The sequence below is a fragment of the Pan troglodytes genome, chromosome 8 (genome assembly GCF_028858775.2).
Source record: "Pan troglodytes isolate AG18354 chromosome 8, NHGRI_mPanTro3-v2.0_pri, whole genome shotgun sequence".
NCBI lineage: Eukaryota > Metazoa > Chordata > Mammalia > Primates > Hominidae > Pan > Pan troglodytes.
Window position 1 is genome coordinate 139,546,688 of NC_072406.2, and position 22,520 is coordinate 139,569,207.

General features: G+C 50.7%; 1 protein-coding gene across 6 annotated transcripts in view; it reads left to right on the top strand.

Moving 5' to 3' along the window:
* DOCK1 (dedicator of cytokinesis 1) overlaps window positions 1–22,520 on the top strand; it is a 585,238-nt gene that overhangs the window by 520,447 nt on the left and 42,271 nt on the right. For all 6 annotated transcript variants that reach the window (XM_054659991.2, XM_054659996.2, XM_054659994.2 and 3 more), the window contains 4 exons: window positions 15,270–15,359; window positions 16,540–16,644; window positions 21,260–21,401; window positions 21,536–21,614. In XM_054659991.2, coding sequence (XP_054515966.1) covers window positions 15,270–15,359; window positions 16,540–16,644; window positions 21,260–21,401; window positions 21,536–21,614 — 416 coding nt within the window. The remainder of the gene's footprint in view (window positions 1–15,269; window positions 15,360–16,539; window positions 16,645–21,259; window positions 21,402–21,535; window positions 21,615–22,520) is intronic.

A 22,520-nucleotide genomic window follows, 5' to 3' on the forward strand; every position in this document is an offset into this window, starting at 1 on the left:
GACTCCTGTGTGATCTGAGCGTAAGTGACCCGGGCAGTGACTCCTGTGTGATCTGAGCATAAGTGACCCGGGCAGTGACTCCTGTGTGATCTGAGCATAAGCGACCCGGGCAGTGACTCCTGTGTGATCTGAGCGTAAGTGACCCGGGCAGTGACTCCTGTGTGATCTGAGCGTAAGTGACCCGGGCAGTGACCCCTGTGTGATCTGAGCGTAAGTGACACGGGTGGCGACTCCTATGTGATCTGATCATGAGTGACCCGGGCAGCATCTCCTATGTGATCTGAGCGTAAGTGACACGGGCAGTGACTCCTATGTGATCTGAGCATAAGTGACCCGGGCAGTGACTCCTATGTGATCTGAGCATAAGTGACCCGGGCAGTGACCCCTGTGTGATCTGAGCGTAAGTGACACGGGTGGCGACTCCTATGTGATCTGATCATGAGTGACCCGGGCAGCATCTCCTGTGTGATCCGAGCATGAGTTACACGGGCAGCGTCTCCTGTGTGATCTGAGCATGAGTTACCCGGGCAGCGACTCCTATGTGATCTGAGCATGAGTTACACGGGCAGCGTCTCCTGTGTGATCCGAGCATGAGTTACACGGGCAGCGACTCCTATGTGATCTCAGCAGCGTCTCCTGCATGACACAGGTAGTAGCTCCTGCATGACACAGGTAGTAGCTCCTGCATGACCAGGCAGTAACTCCTGTATGACCCGGGCAGTGTCTCCTGTGTGACCCGGGCAGTATCTCCTGTATGACATGGGCAGTGACTCCTGTATGACACGGGCAGTGACTCCTGTATGACCCGGGCAGTGTCTCTTGTATGACATGGGCAGTGACTCCTGTATGACACGGGCAGTGTCTCCTGTATGACACGGGCAGTGTCTCCTATATGACACGGGCAGTATCTCTTGTATGACCTGGACAGTGTGTCCTGTATGATACGGGCAGTGACTCCTGTATGACACAGGCAGTATCTCCTGTATGACCTGGGCAGTATCTCCTGTATGACCCACGCAGTGTGTCCTGTATGACACGGACAGTGACTCCTGTATGATACAGGCAGTGTCTCCTGTATGACCCACGCAGTGTCTCCTGTATGACATGGGCAGTGTCTCCTGTGTGACCTGGGCAGTGACTCCTGTATGTCCCGGGCAGTGTCTCCTGTATGACCCACGCAGTGACTCCTGTATGACACGGGCAGTGTCTCCTGTATGACCCATGCAGTGTCTCCTGTATGACACGGGCAATGACTGCTGTATGACCCACGCGGTGTTTCCTGTATGACCCACACAGTGACTCCTGTATGACACGGACAGTGTGTCCTGTATGACACGGGCAGTGACTCCTGTGTGACCCAGGCAGTCACTCCTGTATGACCTACGCAGTGCCTCCTGTATGACCCAGGTGGTGACTCCTGTATGACACGGGCAGTGTCTCCTGTATGACCCATGCAGGGACTCCTGTATGACACGGGCAGTGACTCCTGTATGACCCGGGCAGTGACTCCTGTGTGATCTGAGCGTAAGTGACCCGGGCAGTGACTCCTGTGTGATCTGAGCGTAAGCGACCCGGGCAGTGACTCCTGTGTGATCTGAGCGTAAGTTACCCGGGCAGTGACTCCTGTGTGATCTGAGCGTAAGTGACCCGGGCAGTGACTCCTGTGTGATCTGAGCATAAGCGACCCGGGCAGTGACTCCTGTGTGATCTGAGCGTAAGTGACCCGGGCAGTGACTCCTGTGTGATCTGATCATGAGTGACCCGGGCAGTGACTCCTGTGTGATCTGAGCATAAGCGACCCGGGCAGTGACTCCTGTGTGATCTGAGCGTAAGTGACCCGGGCAGTGACTCCTGTGTGATCTGAGCATAAGTGACCCGGGCAGTGACTCCTGTGTGATCTGAGCATAAGTGACCCGGGCAGTGACTCCTGTGTGATCTGAGCATAAGCGACCCGGGCAGTGACTCCTGTGTGATCTGAGCGTAAGTGACCCGGGCAGTGACTCCTTTGTGATCTGAGCATAAGTGACCCGGGCAGTGACTCCTGTGTGATCTGAGCGTAAGTGACCCGGGCAGTGACTCCTGTGTGATCTGTTCATGAGTGACCCGGGCAGTGACTCCTGTGTGATCTGAGCGTAAGTGACCCGGGCAGTGACTCCTGTGTGATCTGAGCATAAGTGACCCGGGCAGTGACTCCTGTGTGATCTGAGCGTAAGCGACCCGGGCAGTGACTCCTGTGTGATCTGAGCGTAAGTGACCCGGGCAGTGACTCCTGTGTGATCTGAGCGTAAGTGACCCGGGCAGTGACTCCTGTGTGATCTGAGCGTAAGTGACCCGGGCAGTGACCCCTGTGTGATCTGAGCGTAAGCGACCCGGGCAGTGACTCCTGTGTGATCTGAGCGTAAGCGACCCGGGCAGTGACTCCTGTGTGATCTGAGCATAAGTGACCCGGGCAGTGACTCCTGTGTGATCTGTTCATGAGTGACCCGGGCAGTGACTCCTGTGTGATCTGAGCGTAAGTGACCCGGGCAGTGACTCCTGTGTGATCTGAGCGTAAGTGACCCGGGCAGTGACTCCTGTGTGATCTGAGCGTAAGTGACCCGGGCAGTGACTCCTGTGTGATCTGAGCGTAAGCGACCCGGGCAGTGACCCCTGTGTGATCTGAGCATAAGCGACCCGGGCAGTGACTCCTGTGTGATCTGAGCGTAAGCGACCCGGGCAGTGACTCCTGTGTGATCTGAGCATAAGCGACCCGGGCAGTGACTCCTGTGTGATCTGTTCATGAGTGACCCGGGCAGTGACTCCTGTGTGATCTGAGCATAAGTGACCCGGGCAGTGACTCCTGTGTGATCTGAGCGTAAGTGACCCGGGCAGTGACTCCTGTGTGATCTGAGCGTAAGCGACCCGGGCAGTGACTCCTGTGTGATCTGAGCGTAAGTGACCCGGGCAGTGACTCCTGTGTGATCTGAGCGTAAGCGACCCGGGCAGTGACCCCTGTGTGATCTGAGCGTAAGCGACCCGGGCAGTGACCCCTGTGTGATCTGAGCGTAAGCGACCCGGGCAGTGACCCCTGTGTGATCTGAGCGTAAGCGACCCGGGCAGTGACTCCTGTGTGATCTGAGCGTAAGTGACCCGGGCAGTGACTCCTGTGTGATCTGAGCGTAAGTGACCCGGGCAGTGACTCCTGTGTGATCTGAGCGTAAGCGACCCGGGCAGTGACTCCTGTGTGATCTGAGCATAAGCGATCCGGGCAGTGACTCCTGTGTGATCTGAGCGTAAGTGACCCGGGCAGTGACTCCTGTGTGATCTGAGCATAAGCGACCCGAGCAGTGACTCCTGTGTGATCTGAGCGTAAGCGACCCGGGCCGTGACTCCTGTGTGATCTGAGCGTAAGTGACCCGGGCAGTGACTCCTGTGTGATCTGTTCATAAGTGACCCGGGCAGTGACTCCTGTGTGATCTGAGCGTAAGTGACCCGGGCAGTGACTCCTGTGTGATCTGAGCGTAAGTGACCCGGGCAGTGACTCCTGTGTGATCTGAGCGTAAGCGACCCGGGCAGTGACTCCTGTGTGATCTGAGCGTAAGCGACCCGGGCAGTGACTCCTGTGTGATCTGAGCGTAAGCGACCCGGGCAGTGACTCCTGTGTGATCTGAGCGTAAGTGACCCGGGCAGTGACTCCTGTGTGATCTGAGCGTAAGTGACCCGGGCAGTGACCCCTGTGTGATCTGAGCATAAGCGACCCGGGCAGTGACCCCTGTGTGATCTGAGCGTAAGCGACCCGGGCAGTGACCCCTGTGTGATCTGAGCGTAAGCGACCCGGGCAGTGACTCCTGTGTGATCTGAGCGTAAGTGACCCGGGCAGTGACTCCTGTGTGATCTGAGCATAAGCGACCCGGGCAGTGACTCCTGTGTGATCTGATCATGAGCGACCCGGGCAGTGACTCCTGTGTGATCTGAGCGTAAGCGACCCGGGCAGTGACTCCTGTGTGATCTCAGCGTAAGCGACCCGGGCAGTGACTCCTGTGTGATCTGAGCGTAAGCGACCCGGGCAGTGACTCCTGTGTGATCTGAGCGTAAGCGACCCGGGCAGTGACTCCTGTGTGATCTGAGCGTAAGTGACCCGGGCAGTGACCCCTGTGTGATCTGAGCGTAAGCGACCCGGGCAGTGACCCCTGTGTGATCTGAGCGTAAGCGACCCGGGCAGTGACTCCTGTGTGATCTGAGCGTAAGTGACCCGGGCAGTGACTCCTGTGTGATCTGAGCGTAAGTGACCCGGGCAGTGACTCCTGTGTGATCTGAGCGTAAGCGACCCGGGCAGTGACTCCTGTGTGATCTGAGCGTAAGCGACCCGGGCAGTGACTCCTGTGTGATCTGAGCGTAAGCGACCCGGGCAGTGACTCCTGTGTGATCTGAGCGTAAGGGACCCGGGCAGTGACTCCTGTGTGATCTGAGCGTAAGGGACCCGGGCAGTGACTCCTGTGTGATCTGAGCGTAAGCGACCCGGGCAGTGACTCCTGTGTGATCTGAGCGTCAGTGACCCGGGCAGTGACTCCTGTGTGATCTGAGCGTAAGTGACCCGGGCAGTGACTCCTGTGTGATCTGAGCGTAAGCGACCCGGGCAGTGACTCCTGTGTGATCTGAGCGTAAGCGACCCGGGCAGTGACCCCTGTGTGATCTGAGCGTAAGCGACCCGGGCAGTGACTCCTGTGTGATCTGAGCGTAAGTGACCCGGGCAGTGACTCCTGTGTGATCTGAGCGTAAGTGACCCGGGCAGTGACTCCTGTGTGATCTGAGCGTAAGTGACCCGGGCAGTGACTCCTGTGTGATCTGTGCATAAGCGACCCGGGCAGTGACTCCTGTGTGATCTCATCATGAGTGACCCGGGCAGTGACTCCCGTGTGATCTGAGCGTAAGTGACCCGGGCAGTGACTCCTGTGTGATCTCAGCGTAAGCGACCCGGGCAGTGACTCCTGTGTGATCTGAGCGTAAGTGACCCGGGCAGTGACTCCTGTGTGATCTGAGCGTAAGTGACCCGGGCAGTGACTCCTGTGTGATCTGAGCGTAAGTGACCCGGGCAGTGACCCCTGTGTGATCTGAGCGTAAGCGACCCGGGCAGTGGCTCCTGTGTGATCTGAGCGTAAGTGACCCGGGCAGTGACTCCTGTGTGATCTGAGCGTAAGTGACCCGGGCAGTGACTCCTGTGTGATCTGAGCGTAAGTGACCCGGGCAGTGACCCCTGTGTGATCTGAGCATAAGCGACCCGGGCAGTGACTCCTGTGTGATCTGAGCGTAAGTGACCCGGGCAGTGACTCCTGTGTGATCTGAGCGTAAGGGACCCGGGCAGTGACTCCTGTGTGATCTGAGCGTAAGCGACCCGGGCAGTGACTCCTGTGTGATCTGAGCGTAAGTGACCCGGGCAGTGACTCCTGTGTGATCTGAGCGTAAGTGACCCGGGCAGTGACTCCTGTGTGATCTGAGCGTAAGTGACCCGGGCAGTGACTCCTGTGTGATCTGAGCGTAAGTGACCCGGGCAGTGACTCCTGTGTGATCTGAGCGTAAGTGACCCGGGCAGTGACTCCTGTGTGATCTGATCATGAGTGACCCGGGCAGTGACTCCTGTGTGATCTGAGCATGAGCGACCCGGGCAGTGACTCCTGTGTGATCTGAGCATGAGCGACCCGGGCAGTGACTCCTGTGTGATCTGAGCATGAGTGACCCGGGCAGTGACTCCTGTGTGATCTGAGCATAAGCGACCCGAGCAGTGACCCCTGTGTGATCTGAGCATAAGCGACCCGGGCAGTGACTCCTGTGTGATCTGAGCATAAGTGACCCGGGCAGTGACTCGTGTGTGATCTGAGCGTAAGTGACCCGGGCAGTGACTCCTGTGTGATCTGAGCGTAAGTGACCCGGGCAGTGACTCCTGTGTGATCTGAGCGTCAGTGACCCGGGCAGTGACTCCTGTGTGATCTGAGCATAAGCGACCCGGGCAGTGACTCCTGTGTGATCTGAGCATAAGCGACCCGGGCAGTGACTCCTGTGTGATCTGAGCATAAGTGACCCGGGCAGTGACTCCTGTGTGATCTGAGCATAAGCGACCCGGGCAGTGACTCCTGTGTGATCTGAGCATAAGTGACCCGGGCAGTGACTCCTGTGTGATCTGTTCATGAGTGACCCGGGCAGTGACTCCTGTGTGATCTGAGCGTAAGTGACCCGGGCAGTGACTCCTGTGTGATCTGAGCATAAGTGACCCGGGCAGTGACTCCTGTGTGATCTGAGCATAAGCGACCCGGGCAGTGACTCCTGTGTGATCTGAGCGTAAGTGACCCGGGCAGTGACTCCTGTGTGATCTGAGCGTAAGTGACCCGGGCAGTGACCCCTGTGTGATCTGAGCGTAAGTGACACGGGTGGCGACTCCTATGTGATCTGATCATGAGTGACCCGGGCAGCATCTCCTATGTGATCTGAGCGTAAGTGACACGGGCAGTGACTCCTATGTGATCTGAGCATAAGTGACCCGGGCAGTGACTCCTATGTGATCTGAGCATAAGTGACCCGGGCAGTGACCCCTGTGTGATCTGAGCGTAAGTGACACGGGTGGCGACTCCTATGTGATCTGATCATGAGTGACCCGGGCAGCATCTCCTGTGTGATCCGAGCATGAGTTACACGGGCAGCGTCTCCTGTGTGATCTGAGCATGAGTTACCCGGGCAGCGACTCCTATGTGATCTGAGCATGAGTTACACGGGCAGCGTCTCCTGTGTGATCCGAGCATGAGTTACACGGGCAGCGACTCCTATGTGATCTCAGCAGCGTCTCCTGCATGACACAGGTAGTAGCTCCTGCATGACACAGGTAGTAGCTCCTGCATGACCAGGCAGTAACTCCTGTATGACCCGGGCAGTGTCTCCTGTGTGACCCGGGCAGTATCTCCTGTATGACATGGGCAGTGACTCCTGTATGACACGGGCAGTGACTCCTGTATGACCCGGGCAGTGTCTCTTGTATGACATGGGCAGTGACTCCTGTATGACACGGGCAGTGTCTCCTGTATGACACGGGCAGTGTCTCCTATATGACACGGGCAGTATCTCTTGTATGACCTGGACAGTGTGTCCTGTATGATACGGGCAGTGACTCCTGTATGACACAGGCAGTATCTCCTGTATGACCTGGGCAGTATCTCCTGTATGACCCACGCAGTGTGTCCTGTATGACACGGACAGTGACTCCTGTATGATACAGGCAGTGTCTCCTGTATGACCCACGCAGTGTCTCCTGTATGACATGGGCAGTGTCTCCTGTGTGACCTGGGCAGTGACTCCTGTATGTCCCGGGCAGTGTCTCCTGTATGACCCACGCAGTGACTCCTGTATGACACGGGCAGTGTCTCCTGTATGACCCATGCAGTGTCTCCTGTATGACACGGGCAATGACTGCTGTATGACCCACGCGGTGTTTCCTGTATGACCCACACAGTGACTCCTGTATGACACGGACAGTGTGTCCTGTATGACACGGGCAGTGACTCCTGTGTGACCCAGGCAGTCACTCCTGTATGACCTACGCAGTGCCTCCTGTATGACCCAGGTGGTGACTCCTGTATGACACGGGCAGTGTCTCCTGTATGACCCATGCAGGGACTCCTGTATGACACGGGCAGTGACTCCTGTATGACCCACGCAGTGTCTCCTGTATGACCCACGCAGTGTCTCCTGTATGACATGGGCAGTGACTCCTCTGTGACCGAGGCAGTGACTCCTGTATGACCTACGCAGTGACTCCTGTATGACATGGGCAGTATCTCTTGTATGACCCACGCAGTGTCTCCTGTATGACCCACGCAGTGACTTCTGTATGACATGGGCAGTGACTCCTCTGTGACCCGGGCAGTGACTCCTGTATGACCTACGCAGTGACTCCTGTATGACACGGGCAGTATCTCCTGTATGACCCACGCAGTGTCTCCTGTATGACCCACAAAGTGACTCCTATATGACACGGGCAGTGACTCCTGTATGACCCACGCAGTGTCTCCTGTATGACCCACGCAGTGACTACTGTATGACATGGGCAGTGACTCCTGTGTGACCCAGGCAGTGACTCCTGTATGATCCACGCAGTGACTCCTGTATGACATGGGTAATATCTCCTGTATGACCCACGCAGTGTCTCCTGTATGACCCACAAAGTGACTCCTGTATGACACGGGCAGTGACTCCTGTATTACCCAGGCAGTGACTCCTGTATGACCCACGCAGTGTCTCCTGTATGACCCACGCAGGGACTCCTGTATGACACGGGCAGTATCTCCTGTATGACCCACGCAGTGTCTCCTGTATGACCCACGCAGTGACTCCTGTATGACACAGGCAGTGACTCCTGTATGACACGGGCAGTGACTCCTGTATGACCCATGCAGTGTCTCCTGTATGACCCATGCAGTGACTCCTGTATGAAACGGACAGTGTGTCCTATATGACACGGGCAGTGACTCCTGTGTGACCCGGGCAGTGACTCCTGTATGACACGGGCAGTGACTCCTGTATGACCCACGCAGTGTCTCCTGTATGACCCACGCAGGGACTCCTGTATGACACGGGCAGTGTGTCTTGTATGACACGGGCAGTGACTCCTGTATGACACGGGCAGTATCTCCTGTATGACACATGCAGTGTGTCCTGTATGACACGCGCAGTGACTCCTGTATGATACAGGCAGTGTCTCCTGTATGACATGGGCAGTGACTCCTGTATGACCCACGCAGTGTGTCCTGTATAACATGGCAGTGTCTCCTGTATGACCCATGCAGTGACTCCTGTATGACACGGGCAGTGTCTCCTGTATGACCCACGCAGGGACTCCTGTATGACCTACACAGTGCCTCCTGTATGACCCACGCAGGGACTCCTGTATGACACGGGCAGTGTGTCTTGTATGACACGGGCAGTGACTCCTGTATGACACGGGCAGTATCTCCTGTATGACACATGCAGTGTGTCCTGTATGACACGCGCAGTGACTCCTGTATGATACAGGCAGTGTCTCCTGTATGACATGGGCAGTGACTCCTGTATGACCCACGCAGTGTGTCCTGTATGACATGGGCAGTGTCTCCTGTATGACCCATGCAGTGACTCCTGTATGACCCACGCAGTGACTCCTGTATGACACGGGCAGTGTCTCCTGTATGACCCACGCAGTGACTCCTGTATGACACGGGCAGTGACTCCTCTATGACACGGGCAGTGTCTCCTGTATGACCCACGCAGGGACTCCTGTATGACACAGGCAGTGACTCCTGTATGACCCAGGCAGCGACTCCTGTATCACACGGGCAGTGTCTCCTGTATGACCCATGCAGTGTGTCCTGTATGACACGCGCAGTGACTCCTGTATGACACGGACAGTGTGTCCTATATGACACGGGCAGTGTGTCCTGTATGACCCACGCAGTGTCTCCTGTATGACCCACAAAGTGACTCCTGTATGACACGGGCAGTGTCTCCTGTATGACCCACGCAGTGACTCCTGTATGACCCACGCAGTGACTCCTGTATGACACGGGCAGTGACTCCTGTGTGACCCACGCAGTGACTCCTGTATGACCTACACAGTGCCTCCTGTATGACCCACGCAGGGACTCCTGTATGACATGGGCAGTGTGTCTTGTATGACACATGCAGTGTGTCCTGTATGACACGCGCAGTGACTCCTGTATGATACAGGCAGTGTCTCCTGTATGACATGGGCAGTGACTCCTGTATGACCCACGCAGTGTGTCCTGTATGACACGTGCAGTGACTCCTGTATGATACAGGCAGTGTCTCCTGTATGATACGGGCAGTGTCTCCTGTATGACATGGGCAGTGTCTCCTGTATGACCCATGCAGTGACTCCTGTGTGACCCACACAGTGACTCCTGTATGACACGGGCAGTGTCTCCTGTATGACCCACGCAGTGTCTCCTGTATGACCCACGCAGTGACTCCTGTATGACACGGGCAGTGACTCCTGTATGACCCGGGCAGTGACTCCTGTGTGACCTGTGCATGTCCTGGGTAGTGGGTCCTGCATGTCCTCGGTAGTGGGTCCTGCATGTCCTGGGCAGTGACTCCTCTATGACATGCGTCATGGCTCCTGGATGACACAAATAGTGGCTCCTGGATGACACAGGAAGCGACTCCTGTATTACACAACAGTGACTCCGATTTGGCAAGGCAGGGGTTCCCGTGTGATGGGACTCCTGTGTGACATGCAGTGGCTCCAGTATGACATTGAAGTGGCTGATCCATCTTGTGCACACTTGGGGTGACTTTGGCATCATTACTGCAAGATCAGTCAGCTTTGAGCTGCAGACCATCTTTGCTGGCGCAGGGAGTCAGGCCTGAGTCTGTGTCAGAAAGGTCTTTGCAAAAAGTCAATCCTGCACCCACATCTGTCAGTGCCAGCTGAGCACTCCAGGAAGACCAAGGATGAGGCTTGGCTCGAGGAAAAAGCGAGGGGCCTGGAGAGAGTGAAGATGCTTGAAAAGGGTCTCCATTCCTTGCAGCGTAGTTGCAGGCAACACCAAGACTAGCTGGGCCCTTGGAATCATCCAGGCCCACCTCACCAGGGCCGCCAGCCCCACACCTGGAAGGGACGCTGTCACTCAGCATGCATTGAGCAAAGAATGGACTGAGCGCAGCCACCTGCTAGTCCTGGGCCTCCCTGGCTCCTGTGCTGCTGAGGGACCTCCCCCAGAGTTCCAGATTCTTCCGCACCAGTGATTTTAATCCATTTTGATGTCAGAGACCTGTGTGGGACTCTGGAAATTCAGAAGGTAATTGAGTATGACTCTTTTCCCAATAACTGCTGTGAAAAAACAGAACAGATGAATTTTAGAAGAATGTCTGAAATTCAAGCATCCTGTGAAGTATCTCCACTGGTGAGTTACTTACAGCTAGTCAGCAAGTGAAACCAGAGTCGCCCACCAGTATCCTGGTGAGTCATTGCCAGCCTGAATTATTAGAAAGGGATGGCTGTCCCGGCTGGCATCTTTCCTTTCATCTGCTGCTGTTCCCTTGTCCTGTGACATCCGTGTTGTCATCCTATCAGAATCGTCAACATCACCTCATGGGTAAGAAATCAATTCCTGCTATGTTCTCTACAGCTGCTTCTGTCTGGGAATTAAGGAAGGAGTTTTATTATAAAAGAAAATGTTTATTCAAGTTTCTATTCATGGAACTTGAAGAAATGGAACTTCCTGAAACCAGGAGGTTCAGAAAAATAGAGAGAAGATTATCATCTCAAAAGAACATGTCTCATATCATCTGGGGGAAAGCAGGGTGGGGAGACCGTGCTCCGTGCTGCAAGTCAACCGGCAATTTCAAGAATGCCGTAAATTGGATTAAGGATTTCGCATCAGAAAATAAAGTTTTCTGCTGATATGGGGCTTTTTCATTTAGGGCTGTTGCAAACCTCATAAGCCTGTAGCACTTCTGAGAACGGAGCCAAACCAGGGTGTTCAGTCGCAGAGGTTAAAGTGATTCTTTCACTGAGATAATCTAAATCTAGATCATATTGAATCTGCCTTCTCTCCGGCACGGAAACATTTTCCAAGGTATTCACGTGGGAAGTATGAATTACCCACACTCTCTTTAAAGCCCCATCCAATTAAAAGTAGATGAAAATCTCCTTAATGCAGAGTCCTTTAGAACATGCCAGGGGTAGCAGGGAGGGATGAGAGATATATATTTATAGGAAATCTGATAGAAGATACCACCATGCAACCTGAGGGTGAGTCTGAGAAGATATTTACTCAAGACTTGTATTTCTTTTAAAAACAATTACTTTTGTTATGTATCTAAAGTATCTCCCCTGTCATTTAGGATAAAAACAGATTAGGCTTTTACTCGGGAATGAATTAGAAGCCCTGGCATTCTAGGCAGCTACAGAGTTTGTATCCGCTTGCAGAAAATTTTAAAAAAATAAGAAGAAGAATCCAGTGTAAGAGACCTACAAGGAAAGGTAATGTTCTCTTTGAAATGGAAATCTGCTCAGAGAGGAAGTGGTCACTGGAGCTTTAAAAAAACATTAAAATTAGGGAAGTTCTCCCTTCCTAGAAAATGTGAGCCGGGGCTCTGGCAGAGGACATACGAAAGACTTAGAGCAGCAGACTGAGATATTCCAGGAATGGGAGGCAACTTTAAACCTTCAGCAGGATGGGGGAGACAGACAGATGGGGACTCTGGGAAGGGACCAGGTAGCAGAGCAGGGACCGTAGGCAGGATGTCTTGGGCCACCTCCTACCCTCCCTGGACACTGGTCCCAGCTCTGAAATCTTTGTCTTCTTTGGGCTTACTTTTATTTTGTTATTCAAAGTATTAAAATGCAGCTCTGATTGTAGAATAACTTTTACTCTCATCAAAAAAAAAAAATAGCAGATGGTTTCTTTACGTCGTGGCTATGACAAGAGTACTTTGGGAGCATTTAAGTAAAACAGTGTTCTTAAGTTTATTGGGTGGCTCTGAAGTGAGTGAGGACTTCAGTGGGGTCATCCTAGAAAGAAAAGGCAAAGGCCAGTGAGCGGGTGGGGGCTCAGTGCCATGGGTGACCCAGGTTTGGGGCTTGGCAGTCTGTCTTCTCTGTGGGAACCTGGAGTTCAAGGCCAGCCTGGACTCTTTTCAAATCCATCCTGGCAGGAGGTGGGGAAGCAGCTTGGAAGTGCTGCTATGTGGCCATCAGGAGCAAGGACTTTCAAAAAGGCCACGCTGGGTCAAGCCCACTGCTTATCTGCTGTGTGTCCTTGGCAAGCTACTTACCAGTCTGATCCCTAGATTCCTTATCTGCAAAATGGGTATAATGCAGATGCCCACCTGACAAGGTGATTGGAGGCCTTAAACAGGAGAGCACAGGTGGCTGGACATAGAGTAAGCTGGGAAAAGCCAAAATCACCTTTGCAAAAAAATTAACAGTGAGGAAATGATGGCAGTAAAAGAGATCTGATCTAAATCCTCACCCGCCTCCCACCCCCAGTCATGCCTCTCCTGTAATCATTCCTGGGCTTTGGCTAAGCCAACTTTGGGAGACCTCTAGTTTATGGTTTAAATGATAATAGGCCTTCCCTAAAACTCAGCCGCCTTGATAAAGCTAATGAAAGGCCATCAGGCTAGGAAGAGGGGAGAAACCTGAATTCTGCTAAGGTGTAGACTGCTCACAAAATATACAACTTCACTATCGTAGATGAGCCTTTTGAGATCTTTTCAGGTTTTTTGCATGTCTGACACCTGGCTCCACCCAGACCACCAGCCCCACTCCTATGGCCCGCCTAGAAGCAACTCAGCTCAAGAGGACAGCTCTGACCCCCTGTGATTTCATCAGCAGCAAGCATCCATTACCTGGCCGCCACCACCCCTTCTCCCAAACTGCCTTTGAAAAGCCCCTGCCCTAGGAACCTTTGGGGAGATTGATTTGAGTAATGACACCGTCTCCCACGTGGCGGTGTTACTGGCCGCAAATCCGTATAGCTCTGCAGCAACCTCAGTTCTCACCTTGTCAGAAGAAGGAATTCAATTGAGGGGCATAACGCAGAAGAAGAGACCGAGGCAAGTTTCAGAGCAGGAGTGAAAGTTTATTAAAAAGTTTTAGAGCAGGAATGAAAAGAAAGTACACTTGGAAGAGGGCCAAGCAGACATCTTGGAGGTCAAGTGCCCCATTTGACCTTGGACTTAGGGTTTGATATGCTGGCCTACTTCCAGCGTTGTGCACCCCTTTTCCGGTGGAATGCCCCTGGAAGGTTACCAGTTAAACTCCGCCATTTTGCCTCTCAATTCACATGCTTGAGCCCACTCACCCAGCTCCTGAGATCTTATCAGGAAGCTGCTGATCACCAGCTTGTGTTTCTAGCTCTTGGGAAACTGCCTTTCCCTGGCACTGTCTGTGACCAATTATTATTTTAGAGAGACAGTGTAACACCTGCCTGACCATCATCTGACGGTCACCTGACTTTCCTGGTAGGGTGTCAGGACAGCCCTCTCCTGCCCCACTCATGCCTGACTAGCTACCTGCTGTAACAGCATGGCTGGCCTTATGTCAATTAAACTCTTTCTTTACTGCAATGCCTTGATCTTTTTTTGTGCAGCAGGCGGGTGGGGGCTCAGTGCCAAGGGTAGTCTAGATTCACGGCCTAGAAAGCCTGGCCTGTTGGGTGGTTCCAAAGCTGCGTGGTTCCCCTCAGGACTGGTGCTACTGTCTTGTGGGAATGATGGAAGTTGAATGCAGCATATAGGAAGCTTTCCTGATTGTAAATCAGCATCCTGCAGTTCTGTTCACTAAACCTTGTTAAGCAGGCCCTGGATTAAGGTCCAGAGGTTTTACAGGTTGATAAAGCTGAGCCCCTGTCCTCAAGGGCTTATATTCTCTGAGGAGGAATGACAAAGGGGCATGCTAGTTTCAGTACCTTACCAAAAGTTTTGAGGCAGCAGGATCCTGGGTCTTTGTGGGAGCACAGAGGAGGAGAGTGGGCGGCAGCTAGGAAGGCTTCCTGGAAGAGGTGGTTCCTCTTACTTTTCCATGGTTTTCTCCAGTAATCCGCTTTGTTTTTCCCGAGAAAAATAAGGGAAATTCAGGCCAACTATCTATCAAAAAATTATTCCACGTGTCAAAAGCTTATCAACATTTTAATCACTTATTTGGAAAGTTACTTACCTTACAAAGTTCCCCCTTTTCAAAATGATAACAGGCTTTATATCCATAGCATAGTCACACACATACATCAAACTTTCTGCAAGCTTTAGTTTAGAGTCGAAGTCTGCCCTGATATTTCTGATCATTGGTGATATTCGACAGCATTTTTTAGGTGGACAGCTTGGGAAAAGAGCCAAGTCAGGCGCCCAGTTTCTACATAAATGGCACCCCACAGCCTCTCTTCACCCTACGGTTCCTTTTCCCTGGCTCCAAGGCTGCTCCGACAGACGGGCTTCGGGCCACAGCTGGCAGCAGGAGAGCAAAGACAGGAGCAGTGAGGACTGGCCGACAGACTGCTGTTACCATGGCCAGAGGCCTGCGTGATTGACATGCCAGTGATTGACCTCTTTGGCCAGCTGATGCCGCAGGTCACGAGCCAAAAGACATGAGATTCAAGAAAATATTTGTATTTTTTCGGTGTTATTCCCATAATGTTTCATTCAAATGTACTTCTACACTGCTTTATTTTGAATGATTGCATTCCTGTTTGACTCTTTGCACAATTCAGGCCTCGGCTTCTCTTTCTTTTCTTTATTTTAACTCACAGATGTGGGAGGAGGCCATTGCCTTGGGCAAGGAGCTAGCCGAGCAGTATGAGAACGAAATGTTTGATTATGAGCAACTCAGCGAATTGCTGGTGAGTCTTTATTTCTTTTTATTTAAATGAACACAGGCAATCTCAGCTGGTTTTTCAGGAATCTCTCTTTCCATGTCAATGTTAGGGTTCACCCCAGGCACTCTGGGACCTTGGCCATGTCCCTCCGTTTTGCCTAGGAAGATGGTTTTAGTTAATTTGCTGGTTGATATTTGGCCCATAAATATTTACTTTTTAGTCCCAAGTCAGCTCTTATAACCAAACTCTTAAGGCTTCTATGAACAAATTGTACGTAAACAACTGCTGACCTTGTGTATAGCGGTCTTGACAGCCCAGGAGTCTGTGAGCATTTGTACTAGTTTAAAACTGACCCCGGGCCAGGCGCACTGGCTCACGCCTGTAATCCCAGCACTTCGGGAGGCTGAGGCAGGCGGATCACGAGGTCAGGAGATCAAGACCATCCTGGCTAACGCTGTGAAACCCCATCTCTACTAAAAATACAACAAAGTAGCCGGGCGTGGTAGCACACGCCTGTAGTCCTGGCTACTTGGGAGGCTGAGGCTGGAGAATCGCTTGATCCCAGGAGGTGGAAGTTGCAGTGAGCTGAGATCGCACCAATGCACTCCAGCCTGGGCAACAGAATGAGAGTCCGTCTCAAAAAACAAAAAAACCTGACCCCTTCTATGAGAGGGGGATGGATAGATAATGACCAGACCTTTCTTCTGCCATGGGAATGCTGTTAGTTTCTAATTGCTACCTCCTCCACCTTGTCATTTTTGTATTCAGCAGATCACCTTAATGACGTGGGAATGTCTGTCATGAATTTAGAACAGAACGATTCTGTTCCTTTAAATTCTCTTTGAACGTATCCCACTATCTGACCTATACCTTTTAAAAAATACTAAGGGCCAGCCATTTCTATGGCACTTCTTTGGTTATTGAAAACACCCATAAGTCACAACTTTTTGCTGAATTTGGGCTAGTTGGTTCAGATTCCCTTGCGGAATGATGGAGAATAAGTGAAAAATAATGTCAAAACGATGGAGTGAGATGAAATTCAGGTGCAAGCCTCAGTACCCTCTCCCACCATCTCCCTCTCCCACCATCTCCCCCTCCCACCCTATAGAAGTTGCCAGAGCTTTTAAAGAGCCCGCAAGAAGAATCCAGAGGCACACATGCTTGAATACTCAAACCTGAAATGCATTTTCTTTTTTCCTTCCAGAAAAAACAGGCTCAGTTTTATGAAAACATCGTCAAAGTGATCAGGCCCAAGCCTGACTATTTTGCTGTTGGCTACTACGGACAAGGGTTCCCCACATTCCTGCGGGTAAAGTTTGATTCTGCCTAATCTGAGCCATGATTGTTCCCCCAGCAGAAAATCCCCTTCCCGTTCTGAGGAAGGGTGGGGAGTTTGCATCCGCATGGGATCCTGCAACTCTCTACACTGCCGTAGCTCGGTGGTTAGCCCGGGGGGCAGAGAGGGGTTGACAGGATTTTATTTGGTTGCATATAACCTTTCTATCTGATTTTTCCTTAAAAGGACCCTCCTTCAGAGATTTACATGTATTATTTTAATTGAGTTGTGATATATGATAAGTGATACTATTTGCCATCTTAACCATTTTTAGGTGTGTAGTTCGGTGGCATTAATACAGTCACGTTGTTGTGCGGCCAGCACCACCATCTACCTTCAGAACTTTTTCATCTTGCAAAACTGAGATTCTGCATCCATTAAACACTAACTCCCCATTCTCCCTCCTGCCAGCCCCAGCAGCCACCGTTCTACTTTGTGTCTCTATGAATCTGACTGTTGTAGGGACCTTGTATTAGTGGAATTGTACAGTGTTCGCCCTTCTGTGTTTGGCTTGTTTCACTCGGCCGAATGTCTTCCAGTTTCATCCAGGTTGTAGCACGTGTCAGAACTTTATCCTTTTTAAGGCTGAATGGTATTTCATTGCATGGAGAGGCCACATTTTATTTATTCACTGATCCATTGATGAACGTTTGGGTTGTCCCCGCCCAATGTGCTGCTATGAAGATGTATGTTTTTAATTACATGGGAAATTGGAAATGGATCTGTATGGCCACGGTGCTAGAAACTCCACATCAGGCTCCATCCCTGAGACAGGCATGTGCTTTCAGACACGTAATTGAAGCAGTAACCGTGATCACCTGCCAGGTGCCCATTTCCCAGTATTCACATGAGGCCAAAGGAGAAGTTACATAAATATTAATAGTGCTCCCTGGCCTACCATAGAATTGTTTATACATTTTCTCAAGAACACATTCTTTGGATGCCATTGACCAGTGGGTCATGATTTCCTGATATTTCTTATGACTTTTTTTTTTTTTTTTTTTGGACACTTGGTTTTCTCTTATCCTAGGAGACCATGTGTGATTGCTCTGGCTTTAGGAAGCAGAAGCTCTGTGTCTTGAGCACAGCCGTCTGGGGCAGTTGAAACCAGTTGGGAGATTCCCCTGGTTCCAGACGTTGCTCATTTGGGGTCCTGTGTTTCCGACTCCACAGGAGTCACTAATAATGTGACATCTCTTCATCACGGCACCCAGAGGATACAGACCTCCCCTTAGGAAGGGCATGTCACTGTTGACAGGGGAGCCCCACAGTTCTGGCCTGCTCTAGGAGGTGAGGCTGGCTGCCCACTCCTCAGTGTCCTGCCTGGTGACGGAGGCGTCTGGCCCTGTCCTGGTCACTCCTGGTCACTGCTGGTCAGCTTCTCCTCTTGCCTTCATCGTGCAGCAAAGGCAGTGGTTGATCAGAAGCACAGATTCTGAACAAAGTCTTCCCTTCCAAAGAATGAATAAAGGAGGCTTAGTTACAAGCTCTAAATTAGAGACAAATTTGAAATTAGCTTCATTCTCAATAAAAAACAAAGCTGAAGGGTGGAATGAGCTAGGAGTTAAAGCCACTTAGTGTTGCTAAAGGCTTTAATTCGAGTGTGTGTGTGCTCCGGAACACACATCTTTAGGAAAGGGAGGCAGGTGGACCCTAAGCCATGGCAGCCTTCTGCAGTGCTTGGTGTTAGATGGTGCGTGTGGCCCCTGTGGATGGAGATCTACCTCTGGTATGTAGGCACCAACTCTGGATCCGTGCAGGATGGTTATCCCAGAATCCAGAGCAAGGGAGCAGCCTGCGTGGAATATTATGTGAGGGCAGTGCCGGGTGCGGAGGACACGTCGCAGCTCCCGAGCCAATAGATGCCAGGTTGTGCCAGGAGCTCACACACGGCAGGCTCCAGGGGCGGTGCTGGGTCATCTCCACCACCAAAAGGACAAAATGAAAAGTCCAAATGGCGGTTAACAGGCTCGATTAATATTGAACTGACTTTCCTGCCACACCTGGATCATTCTGTGGGGCTGCAGCAATATATTTATCACACTTCACAGATGACCTGGCAGGGGTCAATCTGCCAATGACACTGGCAGTTACCAAAACGTGGGCAGAATGTTTGGGTGCTTCATGCCCTGCTGGAGAGGAGCCTCCAAGAACTGACTAGCTGTCCCTTTTGCTTTGTTTTTCTCCAAAAATTAGCCTCACTGTTTTTTGTGCTCATGTTGATATTTATAGACCTTACAAGGAATAAATATCTTTGACTATATGTACATTTCCCCCTTGTTTTCATGTTCAAAAGGATCACTTCAGAATGCAAAGTAACTGACATTTTCAGAAAATGTTATTCGTGTTTTTATCTATAACTCACTAGCTTTTTTCTATTAAAGTCTTTATATACATTTTTATTATTATGTTTTCTCATGTAAAGCATAAGAAAAATGCTTGCTAGTTTGATAGTAGTCTGTTATCCATTCAATCCTACTGAATTTTGGAAGTGTGTGGCTTTATATAGAAGCCTTAGAATATGCTCAAACTGTATTTAAGACTCCATATTATCTGGTTTCTGCTTGACTTTTTTTTTTCGGGGGGGCGGTGGGGAGAAATAGAACATTTTTCTTCCATAATGGTACTTCTAAGACATATCTAAGCACAAAGTGAAAAAGAATTCAATTCTTAAACTGGTTCTTTTTTTAGCGATTTAGGAGAACTCAGAATAAGCTAGGGCAAGGCAAAGGGACTGTCTTAGTCCACTGGGGCTGCTATAACAAAATACCTTAGACTGGGTACTTTATAAACAACAGGAATGTATTGTTCACAGTTCCGGAGGCTGGGAAGTCCAAGATCAAGGTGCCAGCAGATTTGGAGTCTGGGGAGGGCCATTCCTCATAGATGGCGACTTCCACCTGTTCTCATGGGGTGGAAAGGGCAGGCAGCTCTCTGGGGCCTCTTTTCTAAGGCACTGATGACTTTCCTAAGGGTGGAGCCCTCAGGACCTAATTCCCTTCCAAAGGCCCCACCTTCTAATACTATCACCTTGGTGATTAGGTTTCAACATCTGAATTTTGGGGACTACAAACGTTCTGACCACAGCAGGGATCAATTGATTCAGTGTCATAGAATCTCTCTTAATCCTTTTGTTAGACAAATTTTAATTTGACTTCAATCTTAGTCTTTAGGGGGTAAGTGTAAAAATATGCAGCAAAATGCTGTCCTCTCTGTCTGTCTCTGTCTCTGTTCGTCTCCCTCTCTGGCACCTGTCCAGGAATGACTGCAGATGGGGCAAGGCTGCAGCTGACTTGGGAGCAGCCAACCTGGAGGTTCTTCCCCCGTGTCCCCTGATCAAAGAACAGAAGCACCTAAGCAACCACATCCCATCCTGGAAAGTGTTACCCCCCCACCCCAGACTTCTGTTTCTTGTACCCCTGTGGCTTCTGCTCGCTGTCTTCTCCTTGTGGCAGTTTTCATTTCGGTTGAGACAGCCCCAGATGGGACAGGGTGGGTGGGGGGAGGCAGAAGGCTTCCAAAACCAGCAGCAGCATTACACTAGGTACTCATTGGCCCCTTTCTGTGACCGAGTTGACACTCAGAACACACGTGTTGAAATCGGGAAAAAAACGGAGACCTGTTATATCTTGCAAGAAAAATGTTCCTTACAGGTATATTTACAGAAGACTGTGTCACACTCAGGCAGAAATGACCTCAACAAGACAGCCTTGTGGAAGGAAGAACACTTACCTACTTAACCCCCTCCCCACCCCGGGCTGCCTAGTCTAGCCTAGCCGTCTATAACAACCCCAGTGGACTGACATTCCATCTTGGAATTTATGGAGGTGACAAAAGTGTCATTTGAGATGGACCAAACCCAGCCCTTCCAAGAAGAGCTCTGTGTGTTTTATCTTGACATGTGTTGATGAATAATGACCTGCACACACATTCTGAATGCAGGAAGGGAAGTCCTGCTCTCCGTCCATCTCCAGTCAGTCACTCGGGGGAGGCCAGGAACTTAGTAGCTCTCGTCTCTGGTCTGCATCCCTTCCCCTCGGGTTCTGCTCGCCTTGGCTGTGTCTCACAGGAGTCAGCGCCCGGCGGCCGTGTTCAGGTGCTGGGGCCCCACCTTAGCTCAAGCTCTCTTAAATTCCTTATGACAGAATGAAAACGACTTCATTAGGGCTTACCTGAGAAGAAAACAAAAACAAGAAAAAGTATGGACATCATTATCCACTTGTCCTGGCTGCCTTGTCCCCTTCTAACCATTTCATGCCCATTCTAGTGCGGGCTTCTGAGTGCTCATTTGGTTTTTCATATAGTTTTTAAATCAGTTGTTACTGTCAAGATGAAAACATATCACAGATGTTAGTAGCGCAGTGTTGAGTGCTTCTTAAACAGTATTAACTTACATGCTTGATGACCATGTGTTCTTGATTAACAAAGCCAACCCAAGTACAAAAAAAATAAAAATTACAAGTTGTTCTTAAATTTAATGACATTTTGTAAGAACCCGTTAAGGCATATTTTAAGGCCAGCATATTGCATGTGAACTCTTCTTGGCCCTTTCTCTGTGGTGTTATGAAATGAATGTCACCCTTTTCAGGGAAAAGTTTTCATTTACCGAGGGAAAGAGTATGAGCGCCGGGAAGATTTTGAGGCTCGGCTCTTAACTCAGTTTCCAAACGCCGAGAAAATGAAGACAACATCTCCACCAGGCGACGATATTAAAAACTCTCCTGGCCAGTGTATCCTTTAAGACAACCTCATCAACTCTGAAACCATGGTGATGCCATTCATTTGGGTGGTTGGGTGTGGTGGGGGGCCTCTCTCATGGTTGATGTCTATGCTGCCTTAGTGATCCTTAACCCCCTCACCTCAGATATTCAGTGCTTCACAGTGAAGCCCAAACTCGATCTGCCTCCTAAGTTTCACAGGCCAGTGTCAGAGCAGATTGTGAGGTAATAATCCCATTTTTCTTACCCAACGTGAGGGTTGTAAGAGGCTGTGTACAGATCTCTTGCTAATAATTCCACCTTTTAAAGGACGGACTTTGGCCGTGGATTCGCTTTCCAAATGCTCTTTCTGTCCTCTTTGAAGAGCAAGGGAAGCTAATTATTTTCAGCATCCAAAAAAAGTGAGAGGAGATGTTAATCCATGTGCTGGGAGTGTGCAAAGCCTATTCCTTTCCCAAAGTCAGCTGACAGCAAAAACCTAAGAGGGCAGTGGAGGCCGTCTGGTCTCCTTTATAGACCTGCCCTGTGGGGTACAATCCCCTAGGGAGCTTCACAGCAGTGCACAAGTCCTGCCCGTTCCCAGCAAAGCCGAGTTCATACATGTGAGTGTGGCCTGAATGTTTGCATTTTAGAAGGCGGGAAATGGGATTTGCACATTTGCTCCTGGTGACACACAGGAGAACCCTTCAGCCTTACAGCACAGCAATTCCATAATGTAGGGTTTTGAGGGGGCTTTTAAACTCCTGAGTCAACTGTCCATATTTGAGTGAGATTTTCTGCCTGTCAGTTTTATCGCACCTGACCTAGCAATGGCGTAGAAAGACCTGCTTTAGCAGATGTGTTTGATATTAAGACTTTTCTGTTCTGTTTGATCCATGTTCTGGTGAAAATATTAATCTCTTTGATGACCTCATATTCCTTAGGATCGGCTTCATTTTGCTTCCTGAAATTTGGTGTTTTCTTTAACCTTTCATCGTTTCTTTGACTTTTCATCAGCAATAATGGGAAATAAACTGGGACCCTGTTTATTTACAAATGATTGCTCTCGCAAGGCATACATTTTAAGGGTTGCAACATTTTTTTTCAGAGGCCTTAAGCAAATAGTGACGCTTAGAGCCTTCTCAGATGCAG